Source organism: Diuraphis noxia, unplaced genomic scaffold (assembly GCF_037042655.1).
Source record: "Diuraphis noxia isolate RWA-SAM2 unplaced genomic scaffold, SU_Dnox_SAM2 contig0001, whole genome shotgun sequence".
Taxonomy (NCBI): domain Eukaryota; kingdom Metazoa; phylum Arthropoda; class Insecta; order Hemiptera; family Aphididae; genus Diuraphis; species Diuraphis noxia.
In genome coordinates this window covers 15523172-15537336 of record NW_028301711.1, presented here as the reverse complement: position 1 = coordinate 15537336, position 14165 = coordinate 15523172, and the positions used below count along the sequence as shown (strand labels likewise).

Genomic DNA, 14165 nt, shown 5'->3' with positions numbered 1-14165 from the left:
TGCATTTACATATCATTTATTTTGCAGGTTGATTGTATAATGACAGTGGCATAGCCAAGCGTGGAGGGGGGCTGAGGGGGCTGCAGCCCCCCCACGAAATGTCAAGAAAATTTAAAAATAATTCTAATGGTCTATGATATTCACTCGAAAAGTCTTAAATTGTATTTTTACTTGTTAGGTTTCTATGGCTTCGGCCGTGCTAGTATATAGGTATTTAATGCACCGCTGTGTAAAAAATTGATCAGCCCCCCCCCCGGAAAAAAATCCTGGCTACGCCGCTGTTGTATGGTATGCTAATAAGTGAGCATAAAACTTGTTTCATAGCATAACGATTAAAAAAAACGAAACTTTTTTAGTGCATAATTTTGCGTAATTTGGTATTTATCCATTTTTTTTCTCAATTTTAAGGGCTTAATTAAATTGCATATTTCGTATTTTGATGTTTTTTTTTTAATTATTGAAATATATGGTATATTGTATAGTATATATGAAAAAAATACATTTTTATAGTTTCGATTAGGTAATATCAAAATAAATTATTATTAATACTATATAAACGGCTCTCCCAAACATCTTATATTAGACCTTAGATCGGTCAGGTCACGAGAATAATCGGTGAAATAAAATACGTACACAAATATGAGAAAACATCGATTATTCACCGTTGACATTATTTAAGAAAAAAAAAAAAAAATAAAGAAAAGTATTTAGGTACAATAGGCTTCTATAATTTTAAATATGTCGTTTTAATTATAAGTGTTAAAAAATACATATTTCTCTTGGCATGTGTTTATTTTTCACACATATTTTAACGTTTTAGTGCATCATATAACATGTATGCGTATTTATGATTTTTTTAGCGCGTGTTTGGTTGGTTTTTTATGCTATAAATCTGCGCTCTAGTTATTCATTTATAATGTGCACCTATATCGACTCATTGTATTATTTAATATAGTCATGACTGAATAAAAATGTATCTATAGACAGCATTACAGTGAGTTGTGTGGGTGTAGACTGTGGCGTGGAATCATCAATGGGGTGTAAGCAGTCACACAAAATTGTACCCACTTATACCAATTATGTATTTTTTTTCCATCCCTATAGAAAGTCTGATGGTCTTTACTTTATATACAAAAATGATATAATACATTTTTTCTTCTTTACCACACTCGCGTATGGTAAAATTATTATTGAAGTAAAACTTCTTTGTTGAGGAGATATGGATGGAGAAAAAATCGTCACGAAAAATGAAACGCCACGAAAGATGATGAAACGTCATCACGAAAAAACGAAACGGTGCGTATGAATGCGTGTGTATGACTGCGACAGAAATCGGTTGAATGGTTAAATGTTATTATATAATAATATGTCCGAGTGTGATATAGCGCGTCATTTATGATTTAAATATTATGTTTAAATCTTATATTATTTAAATCTCGCTTATTAATTAACGGACCCAATACTTACGAAAGAAGTTTTACTTCCCCGAAGTGTAACTCACACACTCTCATTATTTTTATAATACCATAATCATTATCACTCATCGTGCTATAATTTAAAATATAAATAATATTTAATGATTTAAAAATTTAAACAATTGAACTTCATTTTAAAAATCAACAAACTAAGATTGTTAGAGCCGTGACCACTAGTCGATGACAGTCCTTGCAGTGGCGCAGTGTCGTACCAACAAAATGAGTAAAATAAAATAATGACGTCAACGAAAATCGTTTGGGTCATAATAACGTTTTTGAAAATCGCTTATACGTCGATACCACCACCTTATTATAATAAGTTTCCATCATGTAATACCAATAATCCAATGCAATTATTTTCATACTATTAACTGTGAACACGCCGAAATCGCCATGCAGAAAATGCATTGTTGAACTGATTATGTCATTTCACCGAGTAGGTATTAAAAGTGCTATAATTAATCGGTTTGTCATCAACCGCCCTAAACCACCTGTGTTATTTTTAAATTTCCAACAAATAACAATAATAAATGGTATATAATTATTCTATTTCATCATTGTTAGCGTTGGATTTTAAAAATATGGGTAACCTACAACGGTTTACCTACAACTACCTACTGAGATCGTAAACAACGCTTACACTGCTTATATATTATGCACGCCACGCCACTGGGTATGGACGTTTTACGTTTAATAGCGTACAACTAAAATTCGATTGGATAATATAATGTATGAAATACCTTCCAATCGTATGAACTACAACTGCAAATATCCTACACATAGAACATTATGCTTCGCCTCCTTAACACCACCTATAGAACTATTATTATTTTTTATTCTAAACAATTTTTCTCTGTCTTAGTTTTATCACGACGTTTTTTACATTATTTATGTTATAATTTCAATAACTTGTTAATACATTATATATTACGAGCTATGTAATTGCCGATTGGCGTCAATAAATAAATAAATAAATAAATACATAATTGTAATACAGGTTGTCCCGCGAGGATTTACCCTTATTGCGATAGCTCACAAAATAATGGAGATATCGAAATTCTGGTTTTGTGATGAGACTCAAAGTGATAAAAACTACAATTTTTTTCATTTTATAATTTATTTTAATGTTTTGGTAAAAATTTTTATTTATTTCAAAAAAAAAAAAATTAAAGATGGCCATTTTTTTGGATTGTTTATTTTTCTGAAAATATTGACGTTTCAAAATTCGATTTTCATAAATTGCCTGATTTTAATATTTTTTTCTAATTTTGCTTTAAAGAAATAAAATATGATTATAAATTTATAACAATAGTCACAATGAAAGTGTTCGGCCGGTCGTACGAGAACGCGCGCGGCGCGGCGGGTCACATGTTAGATAACACTTCAGTGTTATATAATTCGAAACTACAAAAAAAAAAGATTAAAAATCAGGAAATTAATGAAAATAAAATTTTGAAACGTCAATATTTTCAGAAAAATAAACACTACAAAATGGCTATAGTATTTTTTTTTCGGGAATAATTAAATACAATTTTTTAACTTTCTTACCAAAACATTAAAATATGAAATAATAATTGTAGTTCTTATCCCTGTGAATCTTATTTTAAAACTAGAATTTCGATATCTCCATTATTTCGGGAAATATCGCAATGGGTAAATCCTCGCGGGACATTCCGCAGCAGTACATTATAATCTTGATACTTTTTTAAAGTGTAAACTTCTATAGCGGCGTTGTGCACTTTTTGTGATGGGTAAAAAACTAAAAAATGTTAAACTCGCATAAGGACACGTGACTTGATCGAAACTTCGTAAGATGAATGCGTGCATTTAGGCCATTATATTATGTGAAAGAAAAACAAACATACTTTTAGTAATGCAATTTTAATTTTGTAAAAATATTTGAATTTGTTAGTCTCTTTATTTCTATGTTTTGAGAGGAAACTTTTTTCATTTTTTTTTTGACTCGTTGAACCTTTAAATCACAAGTTCATTTTGAGAATTTGAGTACATTAATTTGCAACTGTACTATAAAAACTTTACAAAATATCGAATATCTATTAATGTATTAACACATAAAAGAAGTCATTGAATTCAAATTAGTTTTCAAAATTGAAATCGGACTTCTAGAAATGTGTTAATTTTTCTTTCGATTTTGGCATTATTCGCTCTCATGTAGGTATTCGGAAAAACTTTGACGATTTGCCAATGATTTTGAGTGGATATTTCAACATAAACTTTGCAGACTATAAAAATCAACTATTAATTGAATTTTGAAATAATGAATTTGGTTTGACAATGTCAAATGATCGCAATGATTAGCACAACGATAAATACAAAAATACAACTGATGCGATCTTTATTAAACATTTAAATAGGTTCCAATCAAAATTGTTCGTTTTTTTACTTCAGTTGCCATAAACCTATCCTATCAGTTTTAGAGGTTGACGATAATGGTGAAAGAGCCGTTGAAATTATGGATGGAAATTGATTTTTCTGAGACATAAACTTCTTAATGTAAAACAATTGTAATAGTTCTGATGAAGTGTTAATTTTTTTAGTGTAATATAAATTGTCATGTTTGTGTACGAAAGCGCAATAAACGAATATTATATATTTTACCACATAAATGATAGAACTTTTATAGGTACTGATAATTAGGGTTCGGATTTGAAGGCAACATAGTGAATAAAAAAAGCATTTAATTTATATAAAAAAGCAATTCAAAAATATTCTACAAAAATAAATACAGTAACTATGGTTGGTATATAAAAAAAAATTTAACTTAGAAACGTGATTTTGTTTGACTTTTGGCATGATAAGAAAAAAAAAAAATAACAGAATAAAATAAACGCGTGGAAAAACTATTAAAAGACAATTGCAGTCGACGAATGCGAACCGACGAACAGTCTTGAAATCTACGCAACATATTTTAATCTTTAAATAGCTAGTACGGATACTTTTATGGCCATATCAAATACCTACTCGATAAGACGGTAACGGACGGATCATTATAGAAACATATTAACATCGACAATGCACCGTCTTTACAAGCTCTTATCGATTTCTACCGATAAAATTTTCAGCTGCGTAATATAAAATTATTTTAAATCAACTGAAAATTGAACATAAAAAAGGCAAACAAAATAAATACATCCATCGTCTTAGAAATTAAACGGAAAAAAAATTATTTTTCTATTATGATTATTAAAAGAAAGGCTTTTGCCTTCAAAATCCGGACAAATAAAGCAATATTCGTGCAAAATCTTATTATCTAACCATTCAAAAACATCGAAAATGCACAACGTTATTCAACAATATTCAAGTTTTCATTTCTGCCGGCACTCCGGAGTGTAACGCCCGTCTGGTTTTTTTTTTTTTTTTTTTTTTTGAATATCTCATCCGACCTCGACTGTAGATGCGCCTATTAATAATAATGCATAATTATTATTGCTGGCGTCAAGGTGTTTACAGCACTATTACTTATGCGCATTCGTGTGAATTTCAGTGTGTTTTGACCGACATCATACAGCGTACACGCCAAAACGGCAAATCGGTATAGACCGTATACCATCAAAACACCAGTGGTACCATATTGTTCGTCACCATCCGGTCGACTGTTCGATCTTATTATTTTAATTCCGATCAAACAGTCGAATATTATTCATTCGTGTGTACTGACACACACACACACACGTATTTGTTTTTTTTAGATGGGAAAGAAGGAAGTATATAGGTACCTAAACGACGACGAAATGAAAAAACAGCGTTTGAGTGTACACAACAAGCTTATTATTATAATATTGTAATGACGATTGATATTAATTATTATTAAACACTACCTCGAGACGACGGTGTATAAGTAAGAGTCCACACATAATATTATTATTATTACCTACCTATACGCAATCGTGCTCAATTGTTGTTATAAAATATACGTCAAACGATCGATAAAGGTTTCCATTAATTATAATTGATATTGACTTTGAGATGAATACAATATAAAAATATTATTGCAGTGTAAAAATACAAACGAGTGCACAAAACATAAAATATTATTCACAGGTCATTTTATTGTATAATAGAGTATAAATAAGTTTTTAATATAATGCTTTTACGGTAAACGAACATAATTATTATTGTACTATGAGCTTACGACGAGATGGCAATTTTATGCAGTCTGAAGCTTTTGTAATACACTCGGACTTTAATAATAATAATAAAAAAAAATGTGGCACCACACGCCCATTTGGTTGCAAATCGTTTTTTTCGTCCATTCGGTGACGGAAAAAGTTGCGTACAACTTTTGAAAAAAATAACATACAAACAACCCGGAATTTTTAAAACAATTACAACTTTTTTCGTACCACGTGGAAAAAAACGGAGTTTTGCAAAAAATAAAAGAATAATAATATTTTACTATAGTAAAGGTACCCTATTTCCTTCCAGTCAGTAATAATTGAAAAGTTGAGTTTTTCGCGTACTTGCCACGATGTGCGGTATCACGTTATCCATACAAATAAAATAATGTATTAAAATAATTTAGTACTTAGGTGTAATGAGCTGATTCGGTTTTTTGCGTGGCTTTAACGACAGTTTTTACGAATAACAATATTGTGTAAGCCTTATAATGTTATGGACGTGTGGCGCTAACTAAACGTAAAGATATAAAGCATTTATAATATTATGAAATAAAATATAAGTAATGCAAAAAAAAAAAATAAAAATAAAAATAAAAATGGAAATTAAAAAATCAAAAAAATCTCGACGGCGAGTAGCTACCTGCATTAATTTTAATATTGAAAAAGTTTTATGAATGTTTTAAATATTATTTCGACATAATTATTGGAGCCGCCGTCGGTGTAGTATCGAAACATCATGGCTAGATGTCTATGTCCATGTCTTCGTCGTCATCGCCGCCGTGGCCGACTGCAATGTCGTCGTTCCTTTTGACCGATGTGTGCTGCTCCGACCGCTTGGCCACCTTGCGCGGTTCCGATACGCTGGGCATTTCCGCGTCGAGGTATCGGGGGCGGAAGATCGGGGCTTCGGGGTTGAGGTTACTGGCGGCGAGGGTAGCTGCAGATCTGCTGGCGGAGGAAGAGCCCGAGACGGGGGAGGAGTGTGAGCCGGCTGCGTAGGAGTGAATCGTGGATGGATTGTAGGTATGTCTGGGGTAGCCGCGAGAAGTGGAGGCTACGCAGTATAAGTATTGTTGGTAATCGACGGGTTCAATAGGGCGTATGTAGTTGGTGATGTATCGGCCACGCGAGGAGGCGTAGGTGGCGGTGTAGGAGGTGGCGGAGGCGTTTGGGGGGGAGTAGGGGGTGTTCCATCCGGTGGCGTGTACGGCGGAACGTATACCGCCGGTGCGGGCCGCCCCTGCTGTGTAACTTCCGGTGACGGTGCGGGCCGCCCCTGCTGTGGAACTTCCGGCGACGGTGCGCGCCGCCCATGCAGTGGAACTTCCGGCGACGGCGGCAGCGCTCGTGGTTGGGGCGAAACTAGCAGCGACACTTGCGGCGGCTGAGGTCGTGGCCGTGGTTGCGGCGACACTTGCGGAGACTGAGGCTGCGACTTCAGTGCATGGGAAGCTGGGGATGGTGGTGTTGTAGGCGCCGGGATGCGGGGTGGGTATCTGGCGGTCGCGCGTCGACTCGGTTGCTGCAGACATGGGGGCGACTCTGGCAATTCGCGATACGAGTGTCCGGTCATCCTGCTGGTTTTGGTCGATAAAACGATCCTCGAATGTGTCCAATCTCTGCTGCAGTGTCTCCAGTGACGGGTAGGCCATCAATGACGGAGGAGCGTCTTCTTCCGGTGGATCGCGGTGGTAATCGGGCGGGCTTGCCGATTCCGTGGAGTTGTCGGGATGCCGGTCCTTCCTCATGTACGAAAACGAGACGGAGCAGCACTCAGGCTACAACACAAGCGACAAGGTTAGGTACAGTACCACCAAAATGAGGGGAGGGGGAACTGTTGGTCATACAGTAAAGGGGCCTGTTGAAATTAATTTGTTATTTTTGAAATTTCTAAGTTTCATTTGAATAGATACCTATTTTTTTTTAAATAATATTTTATGATATATAAATGTGTATTATAATAAATAAATCATGTATGGGACATTAGTATCGTCTATAGGTTAGTTATGACTTAATGAGTTAGGTTAGCCTAATCTATAGTTCATTTTAAATTGGAATTAAATTTCAATAATTTTTATTTATTTGGCCCTCAAAAACATTTAGTGCACGGGCCCAAAATTAAATGTGAGGGACCTGGGTAGGTAAAGAGGTTGGTTGGTAGGTAGGTAGGTACTATTACCAGGGCCTTGCATAGAGAAGAAACCTGAGCCTGTTGCAAAACCTTGGGAACCCACAATTTTTGACCACATACCTACATTAAAGTTAATCGTCGGGTTAATATTGGGAGTCAAATTTTTTAGTCATGTCATCAAACTGTAATTTTTAATTGTTTCTTTAGTTTTAAAAAATTGGTTAGCTACAAAATTATGGAACCTGATAAAAATGCGTCTTTTATAATAAGATTATGTGAAACAATGGTGTACATGTACGGTGATTATGTGCGGGTTAGACTTTTTTTGACCAAAATAAACGTACTCTAATTTTATCCTTCTCGGCTACACCAAAAATGTTGATATTTACATTGCAATAAAATGTTATGAATGTACAACATGGAAAAGTATAGCATTAAAGGTTTGCACATGGTCTGTGGTTATTTATTAAACCGAAATTTACATAAATAGTTTTTCGATCATACCGATATGCCCTAGTTATAAGATTATGCTTTTGAGCATATAGGATTTGAATTTGGTATAATGTATAACCTAACTTAACGAATTATTTACAGTTTACAGAAGTCATGTCTTATTGTGTTATCAGGTCCGTTGCGGTAGGATTGACGAAAGCGCATACATGATGGTTTACCGTTCAAGTTCGTAGGTGGTTAGGTGGTTATAGGCTCGGAGGTAGTGATTTGTACGTATGGTAAGCGTTCTGCTAGAGCTTTTTTTTTTTATCGATATCCGTATTGGTTTAATCGAATATCGGTAGTTACTGAAAATATCACACCTGGGTAAATACCGAGAACACCGTACCTACCCGAGGTATTTGGTACTTTGGGCGAATAAAGAATTTTTACGTGAATGTGTATCAGTTTAAAAAAAAACATTAAAAGAACAATATATTCATCGTTTTGTTCGAAATTTAAAATGTTTTCCACTTATTTTCAAATAGTTTTTTTTTTAAATTTAATTAGGTAGGTTATTAAAATGTACTATGGACATCGTTGTAATTTCCATATGCAATATAGTATATGGCATTTAAATTTTAATATGGTATGATAATATTTGTTTTCTTGGTAAATATATTTAATTAGCTTGTATCACTTGTTAAAAAAATAATCAGTTTGGTATAAATATAATAATAAATATGCCTAACACAATAACACGATTGTTTCCATTAGTATACACTAACTAGTATATCTGTTTAATATAATAATTATAAAAGATAAGAGAGAACAGTTTTGCATTACATACTTACCTAATAATATAATTATCTATTTAACTCGTACACTAAAGCGTATAGTTTCAAAGCATACACTAACCAAAACTTATTGACCATCTACAACCATATTTCGATGAAATTATTGACCAGTATAACAATTTGTAAACAAATTGTTTTTTTTTTGACGAATTGTTCGGATACCACGTTTATGTACAACTTAACCAAACATTCGCATAATATTATTATTATTCATACCTAAAATAAATAACAAACCGTTGACGCGTCTGTCTAGATCATTTTATAATATTTAAAAAAATATATTATGTAGATATTAGTTATGAGTTTATGACCAACGAAAACAATTAATAATAATCAGACGTAATTATATTGAAGAAGTATGATATAGACAATAGGTAGATTAAATAATATTTAATAATTTTGTCAAATTAAATTATCTATCATATGAATATGTGTCACATATTTTACAAAGCGCTATCTCAATAACTTCCCGCGGTTTAGCTACCGTCATATTAAACTGTTTAAATTAAATATTATACCGTACAATAAAATTGTTAACAGCTACCAACACAACGACCGAATGCGTGAATAGAGTTGGCCATAAAATGTTCCTTAGCATTTATAATAAAAGTATAGTCATGACGAGACACCTTAAGTAATAACCGTTTTATATTTTTATTATCCAATAAACGTATAAGTAATAATTAATAAACATTTTGGGAATTTTTAGACAGGAAAATTATGGCCACACAAACCTAACCGTTCATTACAAAGCGTACTGTAGGAGGAGAGGTTCTATATAATGTAATAGGTACATGTTATATAGACCAAAGCTCAACCAAAATTGTGATTTTCCGAGACTCTCGGTATGAAATTGATGCCTTAAACGATATTATAATATCAATGATAATTTTATTTATTTAACTATTACAAATAGGACCTAGCCTAACTTAGGTAGGTAGCAAGTACAATACATGATTATTAATACATAAACCAGACCAGAAAGGTATTCGGGAGGTATTCACCTATCATCTTCACCGCTAAAATACGCACCACATTCCGAGTTGGGGCTTGGGACTTATATACCTAGTACAACAGGTACCAGGTATAATAAAATAGATGTTTGCGTTATTATTCCGCCACTATAAGGTATGCAAAATCCACATATTAATTTTGATCTTTAGGGAAATCGAAAGAAATATATGATTTGTATTTTGGGGGAGCATAACCCGTTTATATGTTATGTAACATGCGATGATCACAACACATATAGGCAAGTCGAGTGGTTTATGGTCATAAACATGATAAGTCCTATTACCGGTTTTCTTCAGGTATCTGTGGTCTCTTAAATACAATCTATAGCTAATGGACTTGCGACCTATCAAATGTTTTGGAAAAAGAACCTAATCTATATAATAATACAAAATACATGCGTACTGTTTTATGTGTGTAAACTGACCAATTTTTTGATTAGTACTTAGTTCCCTCGCTACATTTGTGTCATGTTAATAATATGTTCCTCATACAATATTTTAGACAAAATAATTTCTTAGTGCGTATTTTTTTTTTTGTATAAGCATATAGTTAACCCATTATCACCCGTTGAGAAGTACACTGCGCCATGTAATTATTAAGCCATTATTTGTCTATACTCATTAGTATTTTATACCGTCGTTATCATTATTTTTTAACGAACAATGAACATATGTGTTACACACAGACGACTGCAGATGTCACGACGGTGCAGACATGAAATTAGGTATGCCGGTATATAATGTGTGGCGCCATAAGTGGCATATTCAGACAAAAGGTTAGGGAGGAGAGGATATATCGGACAAAAGCTAATGAATATACAAAAATTAAGTGTTTAAAAGAAAAGTATTACACATAATCGAAGAAAAAGATTCCTCCTAACCTTTGAATGTTTCAAAAACATCGATTAAACGTTGAATATATATATATATACATATTATACAGATTGATTCTTTTATCATGAACCACTCATTATTTCAAAGAGTATCGATGTTTTTGAAAATATTTTTTCACAAAGTTTCATGTTGTTAAAAAAACAACGTTTTTATTTAAAAAAATATGTTTTTTAATATTTTTTATCTTTATAATTTTTTAAGTTTTTTACTTTTTTGAATGACAACCTAGAGTTTTAATTTCATATTCCACAGCAGAATATTTTTCTAAGTATTTTGATTCATAAAAATTTAATTTAGGGCGAGTAATTTATGAGTTATAACTTTATAAGTATTTAAAGTTTAGATTGGCAGAGTGGAGTGGGGTACGGAGTTAACCCGCAAAATGTTTGTTCACTACTCCACTTCTCTAAACTTTAAATTTTTATAACTCATAAACTGCTCGTCCAAAATTTGATTTTTACGTATCAAAATACTTAGAAAAATATTCTGCTTTGGAATATGAAATTAAAACTCTAGGTTGTCGTTCAAAAAAGTTGAAAAATTAAAAAATTAAAAAATGATAAGGATAAAAATATTTAAAAATATAATTTTTTAACAACATGAAACTTTGTAAAAAAATATTTTCAAAAACATTGATACTTTTTGAAATAATGAGTGATTCATGATAAAAGAATCACCCTGTATACAAGGTGTAACAGAAAGAACTGACTTTTGGGATAACTTTTTTTTAAATTAATATTTTTAACTTTTATTTTTATTTATCATTAAAAGACGCTAGGGCTATACGTAAAATTGATTTATTTTTATGTTAATTTTTTAGTATTGGAAATAAAAAATTTTAAATTTGATTTAAATTTTTTAGATAAATACAAAATAGCTAATTTGTGAATCTGATTATAAAAATAATTTTGATGGTAAAAAGATTTATCTAAGTCAAGTAGTTTATTTCTTATAATTTTTTAAAATATCAAGTTCTTTCTGTTACACCCTGTATATATATATAGGTAGGTAATCACTAATCACAATATATCGGTGAAAGATGACTACTGAGGACAAACTTGACCTCACAAACTGCTTTGGCATAAAATATGTACAGTCATATACCTAGATAATGATATATTTAAATGAACACGGTGATGGGATAATGAGTGTATTAGGAGAGCGGGGTGGGGACATCGCCGTTCGGTTGTAAAAATGTAGTAATTCGTTTAAGTGACCAATCGACCGTTTGGTTTGGTGATTGGTAGAAAATATATAAATAATTTAATAATACATTGTTAATATATACAGAGAAGATGCGATAATTTTATTCAAAAATACAGGTTTTGATTGATGCACTAAGAAATATGAACCCTAAAACATTTCCCATGCACTCGTTCAATGCACGGCGAACCATAGTTAGCTATGTTAGTTATGCAAGTTAGTATATTATAATAATATGTTAATGCCGGTAACGTTTATATATTGAACTCTTATAAATTTTTATATTATGAACTATGATCAATTGACATTATAAGCATTATAATATATCTTACATTATAACTCATTTATATACACGGTTTCAACATTTCGTTACGTTTTATGTTAACAATAATAAAGTGAATAATAATGTTTTTAAAATCTATTCAACGAATTATTTCGAACAGTAAGATATAAATAGCAATAATGGTTATTCGTAATAAGTCGGTAACAAATTTCCAAGCATAATTTTAATAATTAAAATGATGTTCCAAGGAAATATCCTTGGATTGTGTAATTCAAATAACAAAACACTATATAATTTACCATGGATTTGTTCAACATTGTGTTTTACTATAACGAAAATTAGGTATGGAAATAATTTAATTAATGTCATTCTATAAACTAAGATTAAAAATAGAATAAAAGATTATGCTGTAATTTTTAATATTCACATCATAATACGATGGATGATGCAATTTATAAATTATCGAATTAGAAAAAACAAATCAATATTAAAATGGAAAAAAATTTGTATACTTGATTACCTAACAATTTCTAAACAACACGTGCCAAACCTGGCGGTACCAAATCTTTCCAAACCCACTCCCCTGTATACGCCACTGCATGATCGATGTTTATGCATAACACCCTAATTACAATAAATCAAATTAATTCAACACGAAAACAATAAAATAATATTATTACCATCACCGAATATATTATATACATCTTTTTTTGAAATAACTCGATAAAAATATTATTTTGTATTATTTATGTCCAATAAATACAATTACGGGCTAACAACTACTATCGTATGTACCTCCTATAATAATAATAATAATAAATCAAATAATTATCTCGCCCGAGATTATCGTAAACGAAGAAAACGATATCGTTCGTGTACAAACGTAACATTATATTAACGAATAATAATGATAATATATAAATAATATAATTTCATGATTAAATTCGACATTAATATACTTACGGTGCGAAACGAATGTTTGTTATGGTTGGCAGCAACGTCGGTGATGGACTGTGCGAGGTGATGTCGGTGCGCGCGCTGATCGTCTCCGGAGCAATTATTGAGCAAATGGTGAACGAGTCCCTTCGCACGCCGTCGAAGACTGCGGACCGACGACGGAGAGAAAATATTTTCACGATCCCAAAACAGCGAGTGCCGCGATGCACGCGGCGTACGCGTCGGGTTTCCGAAACTCTGCGCGCGGGTGCGCGCGCATCTCCAACGCACAACCGTCGTGTGCGTGTGGGCACAATCGCGTTCGTGCGTGCGAGCGGCGCGTCCGTTCGTGCGCGCGACGCCCGTGAGGCGGCGGCGGCGGCGGCGGTGGTTCGGCGGCGGACGGACGGGAGAAACGAACACCCATAGATAACAATGTTATCTGCATGTCGTTGTGTGCGTCATGGAAGGGACGGAACGCCGTCGTGTACATGACAACATTATTTAAGTGTCGCCGCGCGTGATCGAAGAGCACAAAGTAATAATATTATAACAGTTATGGCTGGGATTTTAATGCGCTAAAAATCCTTAAATAACGACCTAAAAAAAAATCAAAAAACCAGTTGAAAAACTCGTTTAAATCATTATAGCTCGACAAGTGGAAAAACATTTTAAAACGATGTGCATTTCTATTCGTTTATATAATTTATATAAATAATATATTATGTATGTATGGTGTGGTAAAATTAATAATAATAATATCCATAATAGGTATTAGGTATATATAATAACGGTGATAATT

At 32.6% G+C, this 14165-nt stretch overlaps 1 protein-coding gene across 2 annotated transcripts in view; it reads right to left on the bottom strand.

The window, feature by feature from the left end:
• Positions 1-5241: 5241 nt before the first annotated feature.
• Positions 5242-14165, bottom strand: part of LOC107169350 (uncharacterized) — a 64986-nt gene continuing 56062 nt past the window's right edge. The window contains exons 1-2 of one of the 2 annotated variants that reach the window (XM_089217102.1): positions 13391-13579; positions 5242-7392 (exon numbers count right to left, since the gene is read on the bottom strand). In XM_089217102.1, coding sequence (XP_089073228.1) covers positions 6355-7362 — 1008 coding nt within the window. In that variant the 5' untranslated portion in view covers positions 7363-7392; positions 13391-13579 and the 3' untranslated portion in view covers positions 5242-6354. Of the gene's footprint in view, positions 7393-13390; positions 13580-14165 lie in introns of those variants that run through there. The other variant, XM_089217101.1, reaches the window with a different exon arrangement.